We start from the raw sequence: 20,285 nt of genomic DNA on the forward strand, positions 1-20,285 counted from the left end.
CTAAGCTGCTTTGTAGCCTTAGCAAAATTTAAAAACCAACTATTTTTCACTAAAGGACTCTTGAATCTTCTTTTATCACTTCATCTAAGCACTTGAGATTATATTTCCTCAGATACATGTTAGCTAAAGGATCCAGCTGCTCAGGAATGCTTCAGAAATGGGTGTTGTAAAGATTCCTCATTAAATAATGCAGTATCTTGTTTATTGCTGAGTCTTCTACTACATCCTAATAGTGTGCCTGACTGTGTACTTTGCTGTGGAAAAGCAATGGCTGGGGTCTATCCATCAGTATTATTTATTTCCCAACTTTAATTTTAACTTAATTCATTTCCCTGGAACATCTGTGATGGAGAGGGTTGTTGGTGAGTGAGTCAGGGAAGTGCCAATAAAGTCATGACAGATGGATTATTCAGAACCCTCTTTACCAACTCTACCCTTCATGCATGAATCATCTATCATGGAAGAGGGAGCTGGCCACAAAGCATATTAATTCAATAACAACAGATAGTGCATGCCACTTGAATACTAATGTTTGCTCTAAGAGGCAGCGTGGGTGTAGGACACAGGATCTGGCTGTCGGAAGGCCTGGTTTCTAGTCCTCACTCTGCTCTGTACCACTTGTGTCATTGAACTGGTGAATCTTGGTTTCCTCTACTGTAAAATGAGGAGTTTGGACTAGTGTCTTCTGAGGTCTCTTCCAGCTCTAGTCAAAAACAGTGCATTTTGGTCCAGAGGACCTACCTTGGAGTGCTTCTGCTATTTATTGCCTCTTCTGCTACCTCTGGACAATTCCTTTGGGCCTCAGATGTAAAATGAGGGGGGCGGGAGGGGACGGACAAGATGACCTCCACGGTCCTTTCTTGCTCTCGTGGAATAAGCACTGGTTTTCCAGCTGGAGAAGCTACCTCCTACCAAGCAGCAAGAGTTTCAGCTTTGCAACTTATTCCCTCTGTGATCCTGAGCAAAGTCGCTTCCTTTGCCTATTCACATCACCTGCCCGCCCCCTTCCAGGTGTCAATCCAAGACTGCTCGCTCGCCGCCCACGCTAGCTGCCCCGCCGCGGGGCCCTGCTGCCCCCTCGCGGCGGCGCGTGGCGCTGCGCCTGCGCCTGCGCCTTGCCGCCCCGGGTTGCCGGCTCTCGGGAGGCGTTCTTTTTCCCATCGTCCTCCGCTTGCGGGTGTTTCAAACATGGAGGAGCTGGAGCGGCGAGGGCTCCCCGGCCGGGCGGGGAGCCCCGGGAGCCCGCCCAGCCCGCGACTGGACGTCAGCTCGGATAGCTTCGACCCGTTGCTGGCCCTCTACGCGCCGCGCCTGCCGCCCATCCCCTTCCCCAACGCCCCGTGCTTCAACAACCTGGCGGAGTACGAGAGCTTCCTGCGCCTGGGCGGCCGGGGCCGGGGCCGGGGCCGGGCACGGGGTCAGGCTGGCCCCGGGGCTCCGGGCGCCCCGGCCCCCGGCCCCGCCTCGTCCGCCTCCGGCTCGGCGCGCCGGACTTCCCGCCGCCGCGGAGCGCCGGTCCCGGACCCCGAGCGCATCCAGCGGCTCCGCCGGCTCATGGTGACCAAGGAGGAGGCGGACGCGGGCGCCACCGGCCCCGGCAGCAGCGGCCGCCCCGGCCGCAGGAGGAAGGCGCCGCGCAACGTCCTCACCAGGATGCCCCGTGAGTACCTGGCGGGAGAGGGAGGTCTGCACAGCCGATACGGGGGGTGAGGAGGGGCTGCACGGCTGATAACGGGGTGAGGCGGGGCTGCACGGCTGCTATGGGGAGAAGTGGAGAGGGTCTAGTTTTATTTATATGTGAGGGGATGGTCTTGCTTGACTCTAGGAGAGGGTCTTCATAGTTGATATGGGCGACGTATGGAGAGGGTCTGTTTGACTGATAGAGGAAGTTTTAGAGAGGGTCAGCATGTTTAATATGGGGGTGGTGGGAAGAGGTCTGCATGACTAATGTGGAGATGTCTGGACTGTCTCTGTATGACTGGCCTCTGAGGTCCCTCTGGTGCTAGATCTGTGATCCTATAATCCTGTGATCCTGTGAGATGGGGAAATGTGGGAGGGGTCTGTATGGATGAAATGGGGAATTTTAGAAAGGGTCTGCGTGCCTGATATTGGGGAAGGGGAGGGCCCGCATGGCTGCAATGGAAGGGTTGGCATGATTGATAGAAAGATTTGTAGAAGGTCTTTGTGCCTGATATGGGGAGGATAGTTTTTGCTAATATGAGAGGATGTGGGGAAGGTCTACATGACTGATATGGGAGATAGTCTGATGTTTGATTGGAAATGAGTCTCCTTAGCTGACTCGATGAAGGTTGTTTTGTTGTTGTTGTTGTTCATCTGGCTTGAAGAAGATCCATACATAGTTGATTGGAAAGTCGGCTAGGCCAACAGTTTCAGCTAAGTGTCTTTATGGTGGGGTTAAGGACATCTCCTCTCAGCAGTTTCTCCCTTTTCTCCCACCTTTTCCTCTGCTGATGTAAGGAGTCTTCTGTAGACTCTAGAATCTTTAAACATACACCATTTAATCAAAAGATCTGAAATTTGGCATGCAGTGGCTGCCAGTGGGGGGGGGCGGGGGAACACTTTGTATGCCTTCTGGGTGCATGCAACTATGTGTGTGGATTCATATTATTCTAATCATGAGTTTCTTTAAATTCCAGAGGTTCAAATAGCATGAGGTAATTTCTGGGAACCTGTTAATAAGTTCTGATAGTGGAGCTGTAGGAGACAGAGGTTGTTAGAATGTGCGATTTGGGTCTTGTATAAATGTAATAAACATAGCCAGGCTTATACCTTTGTCATAAGGCAGGCAGTTCTGACATCTGCCCTGTGAACACAGTGACCTACTTAGCCGTTCAAAGCATCTGTATCCTGATAGCTTAATTGTTATAATATGCCTCTTAAATGAGCCAGTGTGTTCAATGAGTGATGTTTAGGTTTCTCTTAGTGGTTACTTTATTGAAAAAGAACATCTCCACTGACAAGATATAGAGCTGTAGAAAGTGAAGGTAAATGATTTGTGGTGCCATAGGATTCCTTCCATGAATTTACAGCTCATCTTGCCGTTCTATAGCATGTCTATAAGTTGTTCCTAAATGGGAACAATAAGAGCTTACATCTCCTTCGTGAATTAGGTAGCTAGGTCTTAAGATTGTAACACTAATTAGGCCACTGTCTACATAGTTGTCTTGCATTGTTGTCAAAATGCCACATTAGTGAGACCACAGAACATTCTTAGAATAATCAGTTGTAGGAAGCAGTGCTCTGAGCTCCTTTTAATTGACAAAAATTGTAGGGTCAAATCTTCCACACCCCAAATCATGCTTGGAGTGCTTGGGAAACTTGTACTGGGAACAGAAATCTCTCATTATTACCAGAAGCAGTTAGTATTACACATGTTAATAAAAAGGAATTATTAGCATTCACAAAGGAAGAGATTCAGTGATAATGCCTAGAGCAAAATAAGTACAAGAACACCAATGGAAATGTAAAATGAGAATTATCAGGCTGGCATGGCTCCCTAAAGGAAGTGAACCTTAGGCTCTTAAGGAAGGAAAGGAGAGGGGGTAGAAAAGAGAAGATATGTAAGTATGCAGAAGAACAAATCATGTAGGAGGGGTGATGTGAACATTTGATTTGGTGGAGCAGATACTTGGTGTTGGTCACAAAGAGAAATGAATTCTGAGATAAGGAGTGAGTAGCAGCAGGAGGTTGTATTGGTAGAACACCTTGTAAGATTGAAGAATGGATTTGATGTTCTTAAAAGTAGGGAGCCACTCTAGATTGAGTGAGATGATGATAACATTGAAAGAGATTTTTTAAAACAAGTTTGTGTGGAACAGGGTAATTCCAGAAGACTAGAGGCACAGAGACCAGCTAGGAGGCTGGTGTAAGGCTGTTGGATTAGACTAGTGGCTTTGTAATTAGAAACAGGTCTGAGAGAATGATTTGGACAGGATTTAGTGACAACAGGGTGAAAAAGACATAGTAGAGAATGAAGTGGCAAATGATTCCAAGGTTCTGAAGGTGATGACTCATTTATTAAACTAAAGGCTCTATGAAAGCAAGGGCCATTTTTCTCTATCCCCTACAGTGCTTTCCATATTATGAGAAAATTACGGGTTTTGGAATGCCCAAAAGCCCCAGCTTGATTGGATTGAGTGAGACTGACTCTGCTGATTAACTCACTTAAAGTTTATTCAATTGAGACCACACCTGCTTGGCCCTCAAGAAGGTATTATTTTCAGAAGCTGTGGACTCTGACCTCAACAGGGACCACCCTCAAGTCCAGTGAACCAATGAATTTGGGTGATGCTAGCCAATTAGCTTGAAGCAGGGTGGAAGGACCACTTCTTGGGGCACAGAGGGAGCTTCCTCTGCCTTTTCACTTGAACAGGCTGGTGGTGGAGGAATTGAGGATGCTAGGCTAGATAGGCTTTTTCTTGGCTTTCTGACTCTCTTTCACTAATAAATGCTTAATGCCCAAAACTGGTGCTAAAGCTTCTAATTTATAAGTAAACCCTAGCTAGTTTTCCCTACACTTGAGACAGGAATAAGGCTACCACACATAAAATTTTACCATCACAATATAGTGGGTCCTCAATAACTATATGTTGAATGAATAGTATTAGAAGAAATTGAGAAGACATTTAGAAAGAATGAAGAGCATATTTTTTGAAGTTTTAGGTGTTTAATGGATTTTCAAGTGGTATTAACTTAGAGAAGGAATGACAGATGTGGGGGCTAATTTTTGCTTTGTCTTTTTGTGCTGGTGCTGTATTTTGACAACACCAAGTTGATTTTTCCCCTACTAATATATGGCTTTGTTGCCCTCGAATGTGTTCTTTCTAGGAACTGGAAAGGAATGCTTCTTGGAATAACATTTTATTAAAACCTTTCAAGGGAAAAAATGCACATGAAAGCCACAGATGTGAGTTGAAAGGCCCCAAATTAGGTTTGTTATTTGACTAATTGGTTTTCAAAGTTTATTTAATAGGGGCAGCCACAGAGCATTTTTAGAAAATAGGTTTCACCATTCCTATTTTCTTTTTTCTTCTTTTTCTTTTTAACTGGAGAAAAAAATAAGGCTTTACCTCCCAAGCACTCATTTGGACACATATTCTCTCACACATATTCTCTCTCTGTGTCTCTCTCTCATAATTGGGCATGTACATATGTAGACGTAAGCATATATGTGTAATATAGCTACATAAAGCCAACATAGTATAGTGAATATAGAGCAGATTTCAGAGTCAACAAGACCTGAGTTCAAGCCCTGCATATGTACTGCAGTACACATGTGTGGGCTGTGTGACCTTGATTGTCACTTAACTGCCCTGTTCCAAGGACAACTCTCTAAGACTATACTGTGCCAGGTGTGGATCTGCATTAGTATTGGGACTTTCCCCACTGCCAGGAGTTCTCTGCACCATTGAAATCACAGGTCTAGACAAATGCATACACATGTATGTGTGCATGTGTGTATGTATGTATACATTTACATGTATATATTCATGTGTGTATATAACCATAGAGAGAGGGAGAAAGAGCGAGCAATATACACAAGGGTGAGTAAATAAACAAGATGAATTTTAAAATATGCATAAAATAAGTTATTTCAGGAACATTCACAAAAGGTCACCAACTTTATTGGTACATATCCATACATGCTGATAAGTGTACCATATTGCCAGTATTATAAAGTAATAATGCTTACAAAAATTAAAACCCTTCTCTTTGACTCTGTGTGTTTTAAATTGTGTGGGTGAAGTAGAACGTTAGAGTCGTCAATCTCTTCCAGCTCTTTTTTAAATACTATTAGATATTATTAGAAATAATGATATGGGAGAGATAAAAGACTAAAGTAAGGTTCAAGTATTTGCCCTAAGTGTTCCTTTTTAGGATCATAGAATCTTACAGCTGGAAGTGAACTTGTGCCAAACTTTCTTTCCACCTTTTCAAGGTGAAATAACCTCTCATGTCACATCTGCCAAACCTATTTCCTTCACTTCCTCAAAAAGTTATCTCTACTACTAATTCATGTCTGGACTACAACAAGCCAATTCATAAGTAGAGTAGGGAGAAATAGGAAACTAGAAATTTAAACAAGAACAGAGACTATTATTTTTCTTTATGACAACAGCAGAGAGTAAGAAGTATAATAGATAAAGTCTTTGGCATATCTATTCTAAAAGATTCTGCAGTGTATATCTTTGGTATAGCACAGCTAGCATGCTGTGAGTGCTTAAAAAATTAAATAATAGTTTTAATAAAATTCAGCATTGTCCTTAAGGCTCCCTCATTGAGCTGAACCGTAAAAGCTGAAATTCATAGTCCCAAAATTCTTCCTGTGAGTCATAGTGCTCCTTTTACGTGGCACCTATTCAGTCTTATAGAATCCATGTGCTTGGCATGTTCTTTTACACAATCACAGCTTGGTTACACACAACCAGTATTTCTCATGACAGGAAGACAATGTGTAGTAAAATGCAGGGAGTTCAGAAATGGAGTAGACCATGCTTTTGCATCCAGATAGTGTTTACAGATATTTTTGTATTATATGGAGGGCAAATTAAGTTTTCCATTCCTCTAAACATGTACATGTTGAGTTCTTTCAGACGGATTCAATTCAAGAAGAACCTATTAAAAGCAGTGTTTCAAGGCACAGAATTGAGAACAATTTGAATATGCAGGTTATGTGGAAAACAGATTAAATTGGCTTGAGTAGAAAGTTTGCCAAAGGGAATGGGAAATATTCAGGTGAATGGAACAGAACATTTTGTTAGAAAACTTTGAAGACAGTACTGTGTAGATTTGATATGATAGATAATAGAGTGAGCCAGTGTGAGAAGAAAATCTTCATTCTAGTGGATGATGCAGATCATATATCATAAAATGTATGTGTACATTTATATGTCTCTATGTGTGTAGCATACACACATTCATATACACACACACACACACACACACACACACACACACACATATATATGGTTTAGCCATATTATTCTGGGGACTTACCATTTTGCTATGTATAGGGAATGTAACAGTGAGATTTCACAGCATAAACTGTTCTGTTCTGGGATTGGGCGGAGCTTAAAGTTCATTAATCATCCATTTATTAAATGCCTGTTGTGTGCAGGGTGCTCTGCTGGGCTCTGAGAGAGTCACAAAGATAGAAGAGACCAAGACTCTGTCCTTAAGGAGCTTACAGTATATTAGGGGAATAAGATACCACACAACTATAATACAAAAGAGAGCATGGTAAGTGCATAAGCAAGCAAAGTCTTAGTGCCATCAGACTTCTGAGAAGGGAAAGACCCTTTTGACTGGGGTTAATCAGGGAACCTTCTTGAAGGGTAGGTAGGATTGTAGCTGGTGAGATAGGAAGGGTATTCCAGTCAGTCACTTAGCAGGCTGTTTTTTTATGTGCCTGCTATATGGCAGGTGCTGTGTACTGGACATACAAAGAATGAAAGACTCCTATTCCCAAGGCACTTATATTCTGACAGAGGAAACAAGTACGTGTGTGTGTGTGTGTGTGTGTGTGTGTGTGTAACCAGTACAAAGAGAATAAATATACATTAGCAATATATATGGTAGTTTGGGAGGAAGGCCACTAGAAGTTGAGAGGAGGATGAAGAAAGGCTTTATGAAGGTGGTGCTAGAACTTTGTTTTGAAGGAAAAGAAGGATTTTTTTTTTTAATTTGGAAGTGAGGAAGGGGGGGGGTACATTCCAGGCACGGCCAGTGCAAAGGCATGAAGATGGGAAGTGGAGTGTCATGTTTGAAGAATATAAAGGTTGCATCACAATCAAAGGAAGGTTGTGGTCAGGTTGGGAAAGTCTATAAAAGCTTAATCAAAGAAGTTTATATTTTATCCTATAGGCAATAGTGACCAGTGGAGTTCATTGAGCAGGGAGTGATACGGTCAGTTCAGTGTTTAAGAAAAATCATTTGGTCAAAGATGAACTGGAATGAGGCAAGAAGACCATTTAGGATGCCATTGCAGTACCCTAGGGAAGAGCTGATGAAGACTTGAATTAAGGTGGCTATGTGAGTAGAGAAAAGGTGCTAAATGCAAGAGATATCATGGAGGAAGAAATGGCAAGATTAATCAACTGATATGCCAAAATGTAGCTGAGGGGGAATGGAGGAGCTGAAGATAATACTAAGGTTATGGACTCGGTAAACTGAAAGAATGGCAGTGCCTTTAATAGAAATAGGGAGGTTTGAAAAAAAGAGTGCATTTTGGGGAAAAGATAATGAGTTCTGTTTTAGACACATTGAGTTTTGAGATTTTTTTTTTATGGGACATCCAGTTTGAAATGCCTGGTAAGGTAATTGACAATTCAGGACTGATGCTTAGGGGAGAGAACTGGAATTGGATGTAAAGATGTAAAGTCATCTCCACAGAGATGATAATAAACCTGTGGAAACTGATTAGGTCACCAAGAGAATGGCGAGAATCCAGGACAGAACTTTAGGGTACACCCAGATTTAAAGGCTATGTATCAATAATGAAACTGCAGAGGAGACTGAAAAGGAACAGTTAGACATGTCAGATGACATGTGTTTTTTGTTTTGGGGGGGCAATGAGGGTTAAGTGACTTGCCCAGGTTCACACAGCTAGTGTCAAGTGTCTGAGGCCAGATTTGAACTCAGGTCCTCCTGACTCCAGGGCCAGTGCTTTATCCCCTGTGCCACCTAGCTGCCCCCATGTCAGATGAAAACCAAGAGAGTAGTATCACAAAGGCTGAGAGGAGAAAATTTCTATTGAGAGACAGTGGTCAGCAATGTAAAATGAAGCAGATAAGTTTAGAAGGATGAGGCCTGAGAAAAGACCATCAGATTTATATTGATTGCGAAATTGCTGAAAACTTTGGAAAGAGCAGTTTTAGCATAGTGATGAGGTCAGAAGCCAGATTTACAAAGGGTTAGGGATTGGGGGAGAGGGGAAGGAGTACGGACAGTTTTTAAAAATAGGACTTTAGCTGAGAAAGGGAAGTTATAGGTTAGTAGCTTGAGAAAATGGTAGTTTCTAGCAAAGGTTTCTAGTTTTTTAACTTCATTAGAAGAGAGACTTGGGCATATTTGAAGACAGTAGGAAAGGAACTAGTATATGAGAGGTTGAAAATTAAGAAGTTGCTAGTTAAGGTTGCCATCTGCTGGAAAAATGGGAAAAGGCATGCTCAAGGGATCATGTAGATGGGTTGGCTCTAGACAAGGAGGTTGGCCTCTTTGTCTGAGACAAGAAAAAAAAAAGTAAGAGTTGGAGATGATATCAAGAGGTTTTGAGATGAAGAAAGGAGGACCTGAGTTCAAACCTAGCCTCAGACACTTAACACTTACTAGCTGTGTGACCCTGGGCAAGTCACTTAACCCCAATTGCCTCACAAAAAAACAAAAACAAAAGATGTCACTGAGTGACATCAGTAACAGTGGGGGAGCACAGAGTATTCTGACTTCCCTTCAAGGGGTCGTAGTTTGGAGCACTGATGGAGAAGGTGATCGCAGGTGCAGTCATCTGGGAGAAGTGCTTTCTTAATGAAGTCAGTAAATGGAAGGAGAACAATAGAAAGAGGTCCAGAATAAAGGAAGTTTGTTCACTATGAACAGGAATGGAATGAGTAGGCAGGCTTGAGGTGGGAGAGGAGGATGGGAGTAAGGGGATGGGAAGTGGAGATTGAGAATAGTTTGCTCCTGTGTGGTGGGTAGTTGAGTGATCTAGGAATAGGGAGAGAGAAAAGTGCCAGGTTATTAGCTGTAGGGGTACTAGTGGGTGGCAGATGAATAATAATGCTTGAAGTCTTGAAAGGGAGGTGTTGCTGGGCAAGGGCCAGGACTATAGTAGGACTTTCATTACTTCCACCAGCTTGCCTAGATGAGTGTCTCCCCCAAAGCCGGGTGGTCCTCCTCCCGTGTGGCTGAAGGAGGGGGAGGGGGGGCTTGGGTAGTGCTGCATTGTGAAGCATAGAATGTAATGTGTGGGACATATTCATGGGACAGGAGCAGGCCACTTTTACTAGAACGTAGTGTATATACAAAGAAGTCGTAGGCTTACAAGGGTAGACTGAAAATGGAAACTATATTGGACTTTATTCAGTAGATTCTAGTAAAGAGCTCTGTCTCAGTGACTCTTGGCATACACGTTCTTGTCCTACCCTGACTGTCTTCTCTTTTTATTCCAGTTCATGAGGGCAGCCCACTGGGTGAACTTCATCGCTGTATCAGAGAGGGCGTGAAGGTCAATGTTCACATTCGCACATTCAAAGGACTTCGGGGTGTCTGCTCTGGCTTCCTGGTTGCATTTGACAAATTCTGGAATATGGTAATTAGTTCTTTTTATGGAGCTGGAAAAAAAACCCTCATAGGGATTAACCCCTTTATTTGACTAGGAAATCAACATAACCCCTTTAGAATAGCAATTATACTGATAACTGCATTAGAGAAGAGCTGGCATCCTTGAGCTCTGCTGGAACAGGCATAATATCTGGGTTCCACTTACTTCCTTTTCCCCCAAATCCAATTCTCTTATCCATTCATTCAACAGGTATTCTTTGAGCATCTATTGTATGCAAAGCCCTGTGCTGGACACTGTAGGGGGGATACAAAGATATATAAGACAAAGACCCTGCCCTCCAGGAACTTACAATCTAGTAATGGAGAGAAGACATGTACACAAATAACTATAATACAAGGTAATACATAGGTGTCATCATTCTGGAGTTTCTTCTCCAGGAGTTGTGGTTACTTTCCTCCTACAACTTTTCCAAGTTATTCACTGCACTTTAACACCCCCCACATACATTTTCCTAAACAGAGTTGACAAATGATGTCTTATTCTTAAATACCATCAAAGGGAAGGTAGTAGGTGATAATTAGCACACAATAGTGGTAATGTCATGAGATCTGATTGACTAGGGAGTTATTACTGGCTTATGTGTAACATAAGTCATTTCTTATTAGTTGCTGAAATAGATAGCAGGGAAGGGGAAGGCAACTTGAGAGTATTTAAAAGGGCTCCCAAGATGGGAATGAGAGCAATCCAGGTGTCACATTTTGGTGTTGCCAGAGGATTTTCAGGGGAAAAAATGCATAAGGATTACAAGTAAAAGTGAACTTTTGACATTTTGCAACTTTTGACCATAGATGATTTGGAAATAGTATCAAAATTACTTTTACTTGTTTGTTACCAGTGCTGCTTATTTTCTTCTTCTTGTGAACCAAGATAGCTAGTGGTTGTGGCTGCCTAATGATGAGAGTGCTATTTTGAATCTGCTGGGATTTTTGACAACACTTTTCAGTTTTTCTCTTTTTGTTTTCTTCAAAGGCACTTACTGATGTGGATGAGACTTATAGAAAACCAGTTCTGGGCAAAGCATTTGAACGTGAACCTCCTTTAACTCTCACCAGGGTAAGAAGTTTTCCCCTGCTTACTAACAACCCAAGTTTTCAATAATAGGAAACAAGGCATTGAGTTGGGATGGGGGAAGTAAGGTGGGGACAGAGGTGAGGGATCAGGGGACTGGTGTCACTATTCTCCACATTTCCAATTAATGAAAGCTTCAATGCTGGAAACAAGATATGATGATGGTAGAGTCTTGCTTTTTCTATACCACACATCCCAGTTAAGTCTGATCTCCATGTGACTTTTGTAACAAGTTGCATCACCTGAAGTTGAAAGATTGAACTGAAGTTCAATATAAAAATTAACCTGTTTGTCAGTATAATGTAATGTCACATAATATGGCATGTGACTTTTGTCTTGATGGTATCTTTGTTGACTTAACTGCTGGTTAGAAGGGGAGAAATTGGTGTTGACCAATTTAGGAAGGTGACAGGAATGTGTTTTTAAAGGGGAATATAGAATGTCAGGAGAGCAGCTGATGTTTGGCTTGTTTTCCCATAGCTGTTTGACCGACTCAGACTTCAGGATTCCTCCAAAAAGGAAGCTGACTCTAGATCGATGGTTGAGGACTCCACACTGTCTCGCTATTCACAGACGTCCACTTGGAAGATGGCCACAGTGTGGGGGAGAGAAGATGAGGATAGGGGGTCACAGAAACGTTCCCGCTCAGCACCTTCTTCGACTCTGGCATCTGGAAAGGAGGTTTCCAGGTCTGACCTGTCCGGCAGGACTACACGGACAGAGGGCTCTAGTGCAGGGGGCTCTAATTCAAGGGGCCGGTCTCGTAAGAAAAGGCAGAAGCCCAAAGTGGATTACCAGCAAGTATTCACACGACACATTAACCAGATATTTATCCGAGGAGAGAATGTTCTACTTGTCCACCTTGCCCAGTGATCAACCGAGCTTTGAGTATTTTATTTTTAGAAATAAACTGCATGAATTGCATTTGCACTGTGCTCCTTAGCATCTCAGTGAAAAGCTAATTTAGAATGATTCCCTCTGATCTTGGATGTAGAGAGGAAGGAACTGAGTCTAGGACACTGCTTGTCCACAAAGATGGGAACAGCATGCTACCATGTGAAGGTACCTTTTGTAGAATGGGTGGCTATTCAGAGGCGGAAGGCATCATTATAAAATATAGATCTATTCCTATTTTATTTCTATTCATAGATATAAATTAGATTTGGTTTCATTGCTACTATCAAATACTCTTGAGATAAACTAGAAAAATGATAGCCTTTTTGACTCTACTATGGTCATGATGTGTCTATAACTCACCACACATACCACAGCACGAAAAGGGAATCTGTTCTTAAAATGGTGTGGTATCTATGGAAAGTGCTCATAGAATTTCTTTCTAAGAGATAATGGTATGAATTAGGCTGCCATCCTTGCACTTACTGCTGCATTTTACATCACACCATTCATCTTTCTGGATTTTCTCTTGATGAGGGACTAGAATTTATGAGCTTTATTGAGCATTTTTAACACCCATGAAATACCCACCAATTTGGATTCGGGTGGGACTTATGCAGGTGGTATGTTATAAACACCCAGTAGTAAATACACCATAGTTCTACCTGTTGTCATTGTGAATTTAGTAGCTTAATTATTATGTTCACTGTCCTGATGAAGTTAGTTTCTGCGTATGGTGAACCAGATGGGAATCGTATCCTGTCTTGTCCTTTTGCTGTCTCTGATTTGTGTGGCATGCTATTGGTGCATGAGCTGGTGTGGCATGGCATTTAATGCAGTATGAGTTGTCTTGTGAGCTGTGTGGCATTTGTGGTGCCATGCAAATTGCTGTGCTTAATTTAGCTTAAGTAAGTTCAGCATGAACTCAGTAACATATACTTGTCTTAACTGCTAGAACTCCCTCTCCTGGAGCTGGGAACAAAGGGTGCTTTTTAGCTTGGTTCTAATATGAAACAGGGGAAGATTGTTTTCCCCTCATATCTGGCCAAAGAGGCTTTTGCAAGCTACGATGATAGGTAGTGTTTCAGAGGGACGTTGGTGCAACAAGAACACCATAGAAATGTGACTTCCAGCAAACCTGTTGTGCTTCTACTGTAATGATTCTTTGCTCTTTAACTCAGCCAGTGCAGAACAGGCTACATCCTGAAATAGACTGTTAGGCTATACCTGACTGTTTTTAGGTTGACTGTTTTCTTTTTTTTTTTTCTCCTACAGCAAGAGTTAGCTTTTGTGCAGAATGAGAATACACTCACTATATGGTTAGTTGCTCAAGTATTTGGAAGGAAAAGTGCTGTGTAACTTGTGGCAGAAACTCTTAGAAAAGGAGGAGGAGCTCAGGTATAGAAAGCTGACTTGCTGCTTTTTCATCTTGTGACTGTAGGTAAGTCAATGTAACCCCTTGCTGCCTCAGTTTTCCCCATCAGTCGAATGGGGAGATAAGACACCTACCTCACAGGGGTATTGGGAAGAACAACCTGACATTAACAAAGTATGTTATTTAAGTGCCAGGTATGGTCTTATTAACTCTTCCCTAGCCTTTCAAGGCTTTATCTTGTGGTCAGGGTAGGTGCTATATAAGATAGACATTATTTATCGTTAGGGGTATCTTCCCATATCAGGTTCTTAGGAACCATTTTCTAGGAAAGTCTGTGTTCTATTCCCAATTTCTAAAGAGTAATTGTATTTCTTAGGAAAATACCATAAATGTGAAGACAGTTCCAATTTGAGAATCACTAACTCTTTATCCCTCTGTTCTTTGTCTTTTCTTTTGGTATTTACAAAGAATCTGCTCTAGACTATTCTAAGGGATTATAGTGCCATCAAAAGAACAAGTCCCTAAAAGTGCCTCACCTTCCAAGGGAAATCATGGGGAGCTTTTTACTTTAATTTTTAAATAAATTTTTGAAATCTACTTCTAGAACGTAATTATAAATGCTAGAGTTAGAAAATCATACAGCAGCCAAATGAAAATCACCTTTGAAACTTGACAAAATGAGTGTTGTTTTGTTTTTGTTTTTTGTGTGATCCTTAAAACATTTTTACAAGAGTGAATCTTCAAAAATTGTATTGGGGAGGGTGTATGTGACAACATGGGCATCAGCCCCACCTAAAAGTATGGCCATTTTAGTTATTCCCACCTCTGCCCTCAGGCTAAAAACTAAAGTGAATACTTACTTTCCCAGAAAAACATATCCCAGGAAAATAACCGAAAGGACTTAGAAAAAAACATGCTTAATTTTCACTAGTCATGCTGACTGATTTCCATTAAACATCACCTAATTTTTCAAAATTGGTGAATAATTTCAAGGTTGTATCTAAAGTGTGCAGGTTACTCCTTGTGTTCAGGAGCTCACCACTTTTCTATCCAGTTTCAGAACCCAGTTCATCTAAAAGGTTTTTATAAGTTGTATATGATTCACCATACTTGATCATTTATATCATGAGTGTTTTCTTGGTTATGGCTAGGGTCTTGATTCTGCAATGATTGCTATCTAAAAACAAAATTGCAAGTGGTATTGTGTTGAAAACTTAATAGATTGGGCTTTTAAAAATAACTCATATACTCTGCTTGGAAAAGAAAAACAATAATTTCTCTTTATTCCTAAAGAAATATTCTTTTAAAACTTTTAAAAAATCACTCCTTGGGCATTTATCTGTTGTTCAAAGATAGTCTTTCAGAATTCATGATGATTGCAATAAATATAGCTAAAGTCATAATTTTTAAAATGAGGGAAAAGGTAAGGAAAGGGAAAATAGGATTCTTAGAAGCATCCAGTCTGAAAAAAGACCTTAAAACAATATAGCCCATATGTAGTAAACCTGGTAGATAGAGGGAATTATGTTATTCTGACAAATTGATCACTGTGTGTAATAAATCATTTAAATATTTCAAGAGCTGAAACTTCTTTGGATTGGCTGAAGTCTCTTATTAATTATTAGAGTGGGTAGGAAAGGAAATAGGTAGCTTCATGTGTTTGCCAAATTAATTTCAGGAGCTATCCTGTGCATACATAGTTCTTACTACAAACTTACCACTAAAAGGATATGCACTTTAAGTTATTTTTCCAGTAGTAGGGACAGATTGCTGCTGCGTCATCTGGGCCTTTTTTCCCTTTCTAGCTTTTGGACAAAGGTGCAATCTGGTTGGCCCGGGGTTAGCAGTGGGTATAACTCAAGACTTTGAGCACCATTTTCTGCACAGATTGTATGCATCAAATCAGAACAATAAATTAGCAAAACTGAAAGCTAGAAGCATAGCCAGGTCCCAGTTAACACAAATAAGCCCATCTCAAAGGGTCGTTACATTCAAATATGCATTCTGTATTTCCATTGGGCTGGATCTATTATTTTAAATGATGATAACTTCAAATATTGCAAATTCAAATATATCCAATTTCTTCAGGGGATTCATTAATTGGGACCTTATTGAACAGAAATTGTTGCCATGAAAAGTCAGGCAGCTATAAGTGAGCTCCTCCTCTCTTCTCCCCTATCTAGACAGAACTGTGTAGAATTCATGTAGGCCAGTAGACCTGGCCTGTTCCTGTCTTTCTAGAAAAGGCTAAGTCTGCTGTGAATATTGATGTTTCTTTGGACTACTTTATCCTAGCTGCCAATGGAAAATCACACATTGGGGACTGTATTTCATGAATTGTTTCCACCAGTTGTATTCATCTACATATTTGCCAGTTAGGGAAGAAGGCATCCAAAGACATTCAGCCATTCACTGGTGCTATCCCCAAACCTTTTTCTTTTTTGTAAGGAAAATTCTCTAATGATACAACTGTTGGTGCAGGAGTAATAATGACCTCTAAATACATAATCTTTGGAATTTCTTATTTCACAATAGGTCAGGTACAGAGTTCAATGGATTCCTTTTAAATAATAAGGTTTTAATTATTTTGTTAGCCTCAGTCTCTGTGTCTCACAGACACAAATAGTACTTAGTAAGTGTTGTTCAAGAGGTGACTGTAGATTGATCTGCAGAAGGATTTCCTCAGTGGTCCTGAGCAAAGAAAGCTCAGCCTACCTAACCAGTGTTGGAAAAGGTGGCTAATCTCCCCCCCCCCCTTGGGGAAATTGATTTGAACACAGAGTTCTGGTCAAAGTTCAGGGGTGCAGAAGGAGCAGGATTAAGAGCCCTTTGCTCCTTATTCATGAGTCGTTTTGGACATGTTTGGAAGGGCTCTTTTTCTCAATAAATAGAAACAAAAGATTTAGTCAAGCAGCAGCTTAAGATCGTTCAGGAGATGTAGGGGAGAAAAATAAGTATACCAGAGACCTTCAATCTATTATGTATTCATTTAGAATGAAGAATAATTTGATCATCTTATGTGAAGGCATAAGGTCTTTTTTTTTTTTTAAATCCCTTCTGAAAAGATGGGAACTGTCTCTCAGGAAAGATATGAAAGTCAGTCCCCCTACTTTTGCACTTGTTTTTGATTTTCATAGCTTTGAAGCAAAATGTGACTACAGTTAGTGTTATCATCCTGTTATATCTGGGGAAAATATTTAACTTTTTTAAAGGGCATTATTTAAGGTAGGCTGCCTGATTCTCAAGTGTTCTAATCCCAGAGGCACCCCCTGGGCTAGGACGTATTATATTGTCATGACAGTAAAGCAAACAGCAGATAATGTTGGGAAAAGCAGGTTATTTACCTCCTAGACCTGTCTCAAGAACCCTTCTCATTGGTATACCCCAGGGGTTCTGTGGCTATCTATCCACACCCTGGCTTACTACTTTGTTTTCTAGAAAAAGCTAAACTGGGGTGAACATAGGCATTTCTATTTGCACTATTCAGATACCAGCTATAATGGGAAAAACCATGAGTTGGAATCTATTTTGTAAATTGCTTCTTACTGTCAAGTTCACCCAAACAGTTGCTCTTTAGGGACAAATTGCTGCTAAGAACCTTAATGTGAATCTGCAATGTTCTGCTTTAGTTATAAGTACTGTACATGAGGTCTGTAAACTGCAATAAATATGATTTTAATAATACACTGGCTGTTTGGTTTCTGCTGATTTTTGGTAAATCTCTATCATGGGGAGAAATCCCATGCTGGTCATGAACACCTGCCTGATGTTAGGAAAATCATGTGGCTTACAGCAGTCAATATCACTGTTGCTGCTTGGTACCTTTTCTTTGCCAAACATATTATCTTGATCTTCCTCTTGGTAACTGGTACAGCTTTCCCCCCCCACCCCCCCCGCTTGTAACCAAATACGTTTGAACCACCATTGTCAGCTTTGACCTATGGCAGTAAGTATGAGCTTACTGGTAACATCAACCTATTACCTTTTTGTTCTGCTAAAAACCCCACATCCCTGCTCCCACATTTTAAAAAACTTGAAAGTGTGTCACCAAGTTGCCCATCTGATCACCCATGAGCCAGAGTAGCCAGAGGATTTGCTGTGGTGAGTACTAGTCTCCTGTACATGTTCAGAACACCTATTAGAAGGTACAGTTATGTGGTTCAGTGGATAGAGTACCAAACCTTGAGTCAAGAAGAGCTGAGTTCAAATCTGGCCTCACACTAGTTGTGTGACCCTGGGCAAGTCACTTGCCCCTGTTTGCCTCTGTTTCCCTTATCTGTCAAATGAGTTGAAGAAGGAAATGGCAAACTATTCCAGTTTTTGCCAAGAACGCTTCCCAAAATGGGGTCATGAAGATTCAGAACTACTCAACAGCAATAGATACTATTTGAAATGACAGGATGCACCTAAAACTGTGGGGAAGGGCTGTTTTTTTCCCCACCTCACCAAGAAACAAATTGGGAAAACAATTTGCTGCTTTTCAGGAACATGACTACAGGGTCAGAATCAAAATTTTGGAGTTGGCAGGAAGGCAGGTAAGGGTATAGGTAGAATACTAACACCTAGGAGATAGGAGACATGAATTTAGTTCCTATCTCTGCCATGGTGAGCTCACTGTGATATTGAGTCTTCTCTTGGTAGAGGCAAGTCACTCAGCCTTTCTAGACCTCAGTTTCCTATCTCTAAGTGAGAGGGATTGGATTCAATGAACTCTGTCTCATCTAGCTCTAAATATGAATTGATAAACCTTGGCGATTATTTGGGCAGCCATGTGGTGCAGAGGATAGAGTGTAAAGCCTGGAGTCAGAAAGACGAGTCTTCCTGAGTTCAAATCTGCCCTTAGACACTTACTAACTGTATGACCCTAGGCAAATCATTTAACTCTGCCTTGGTTTTCTCACCTGCAAAATGACCTGGAGAAGGGGCAGCTAGGTGGCGCAGTGGATAGAGCACCGGCCCTGGAGGCAGGAGTACCTGGGTTCAAATCCAGCCTCAGACACTTAACACTTACTAGCTGTGTGACCCTGGGCAAGTCACTTAACCCCAATTGCCTCACCAAAAATAAATAAATAAATGAATGAATTAATTAATTGATTGATTAGTTAATTAATTAATTAATTAATAATGATAAATGAATGAATGAATGTCCTAGAGAAGGAAATGGCAAACCACTTCAGTATCCTTGCCAAGAAAACTCCAAATGTAGTTATAAAGAGTTGGACACAACTGTAAATAACTCAGTAACAACAAAGATTATCTAACCCAACTTCCTTATATTAGAGGTGAAAAAACAAGAGACCCAGGAAAATTGACTTGCCTACGATCACACAGTCAAGTGTTGAAGTTTATAACCACACAGTAAGAATGATGGGGAACTGAATCCTTCACTTCATGGCATCCTATAGAAAACTGACATTTTCAGGTTGGAGTAGAAATGCTTTTGTTTTTCACAGTGACAGAAGAAAAGAACTAACTTGACATTTTATGCATGAGATGCCAAAAAAATTGTTTAAAGAACTGATACGGTGTTGGAGAGGCTGTAGATTGGTCTAATAATTCTGGGAAATAGTTTGGAACAGTGGTAGAAAAGTGACACCCTTTAACTCAGCTATCTTGTAGGAGGTTATGTACCCTAAGGAGGTCAAAATTAGAGCCAAAGGTCCTGTATATACCAAATTTAAGAGGATTATAGCAAAAAACAACAGAAAAATAAGTGGGTACCCATATAATGGGGAATGGCTGAATAAACATAAGATGCATGTGATAAAATATTCTGTAAGAAAAGATGAATATGAAAATTCAGAGAAATATGAGAAGACTTGTATGAACTGATGCAGATCAAAGAAAGCAGAATATACACAACTTTTATAACATTACTGTAATAACACTAAATGGTCACTGAATTCAGACTAAAAGGCAGTGACCAATATTTTTCCCACAGTATAGATGATCAGATATATCTCCCTTCTCTAGGTAGATATATGGGGAACTATGGGTGTCTAATGTTGCATATTCTGTCTGAAATGATGGCTATATTGGGTGGTATTAATGTTTTCTTTGTGACAAGAGAAGGTTCTATTTTCTTTGGGAGGGATATTGGAAAATGTCTGGTGGGAAAAAAAAGAGGCATCAATGTAACTTTAAAGAAAGAGGGAAGGATGATGTTGTAGAAAACTGGAATTAATACATCGGTCCCTTCTTTCTTCTCTCACTAAGCTGGTACAGCCATTGAAGGAAGATATCATTTGCTTATACCCAAGCTATGGCTTGTTTCAAATAAAGCATTTTAAAATTTGCTCCATCACCACAAGGTGGCAGTCGGCTAAAGGGTAATGACTAAAGGGACGTCCCAGAGGTGATGGAGTCTGGGTAGACTAATCACTGTAGCTATTTATTGCTGAACATTTACCAGCCTGGACTGAGGCAATAAAGGAGAAACAAGATATAATCAGCCCAAGTGGCAACATAAACATTTCTTATCAATATTGAACTTACTTAATTTGAAGCAGAGGGAAACCAACTAAGTAAGCCTGGCCCTGCCTTTGGCAATCAGTCGATGCATAATCAGTGTGTATATACTTGCTGCTA

At 41.0% G+C, this 20,285-nt stretch overlaps 1 protein-coding gene across 1 annotated transcript; it reads left to right on the forward strand.

The window, feature by feature from the left end:
• Positions 1-1,179: 1,179 nt before the first annotated feature.
• Positions 1,180-17,360, forward strand: LSM11 (LSM11, U7 small nuclear RNA associated). The gene is made up of 4 exons (XM_043988105.1): positions 1,180-1,660; positions 10,188-10,327; positions 11,330-11,413; positions 11,909-17,360. The coding sequence occupies exons 1-4, from the start codon at positions 1,189-1,191 to the stop codon at positions 12,299-12,301; spliced, it is 1,089 nt and encodes a 362-aa protein (XP_043844040.1). The 5' UTR covers positions 1,180-1,188; the 3' UTR covers positions 12,302-17,360.
• The last annotated feature ends 2,925 nt before the right edge of the window (positions 17,361-20,285 follow it).

The sequence above is a fragment of the Dromiciops gliroides genome, chromosome 2, assembly GCF_019393635.1.
Source record: "Dromiciops gliroides isolate mDroGli1 chromosome 2, mDroGli1.pri, whole genome shotgun sequence".
Lineage (NCBI taxonomy): Eukaryota > Metazoa > Chordata > Mammalia > Microbiotheria > Microbiotheriidae > Dromiciops > Dromiciops gliroides.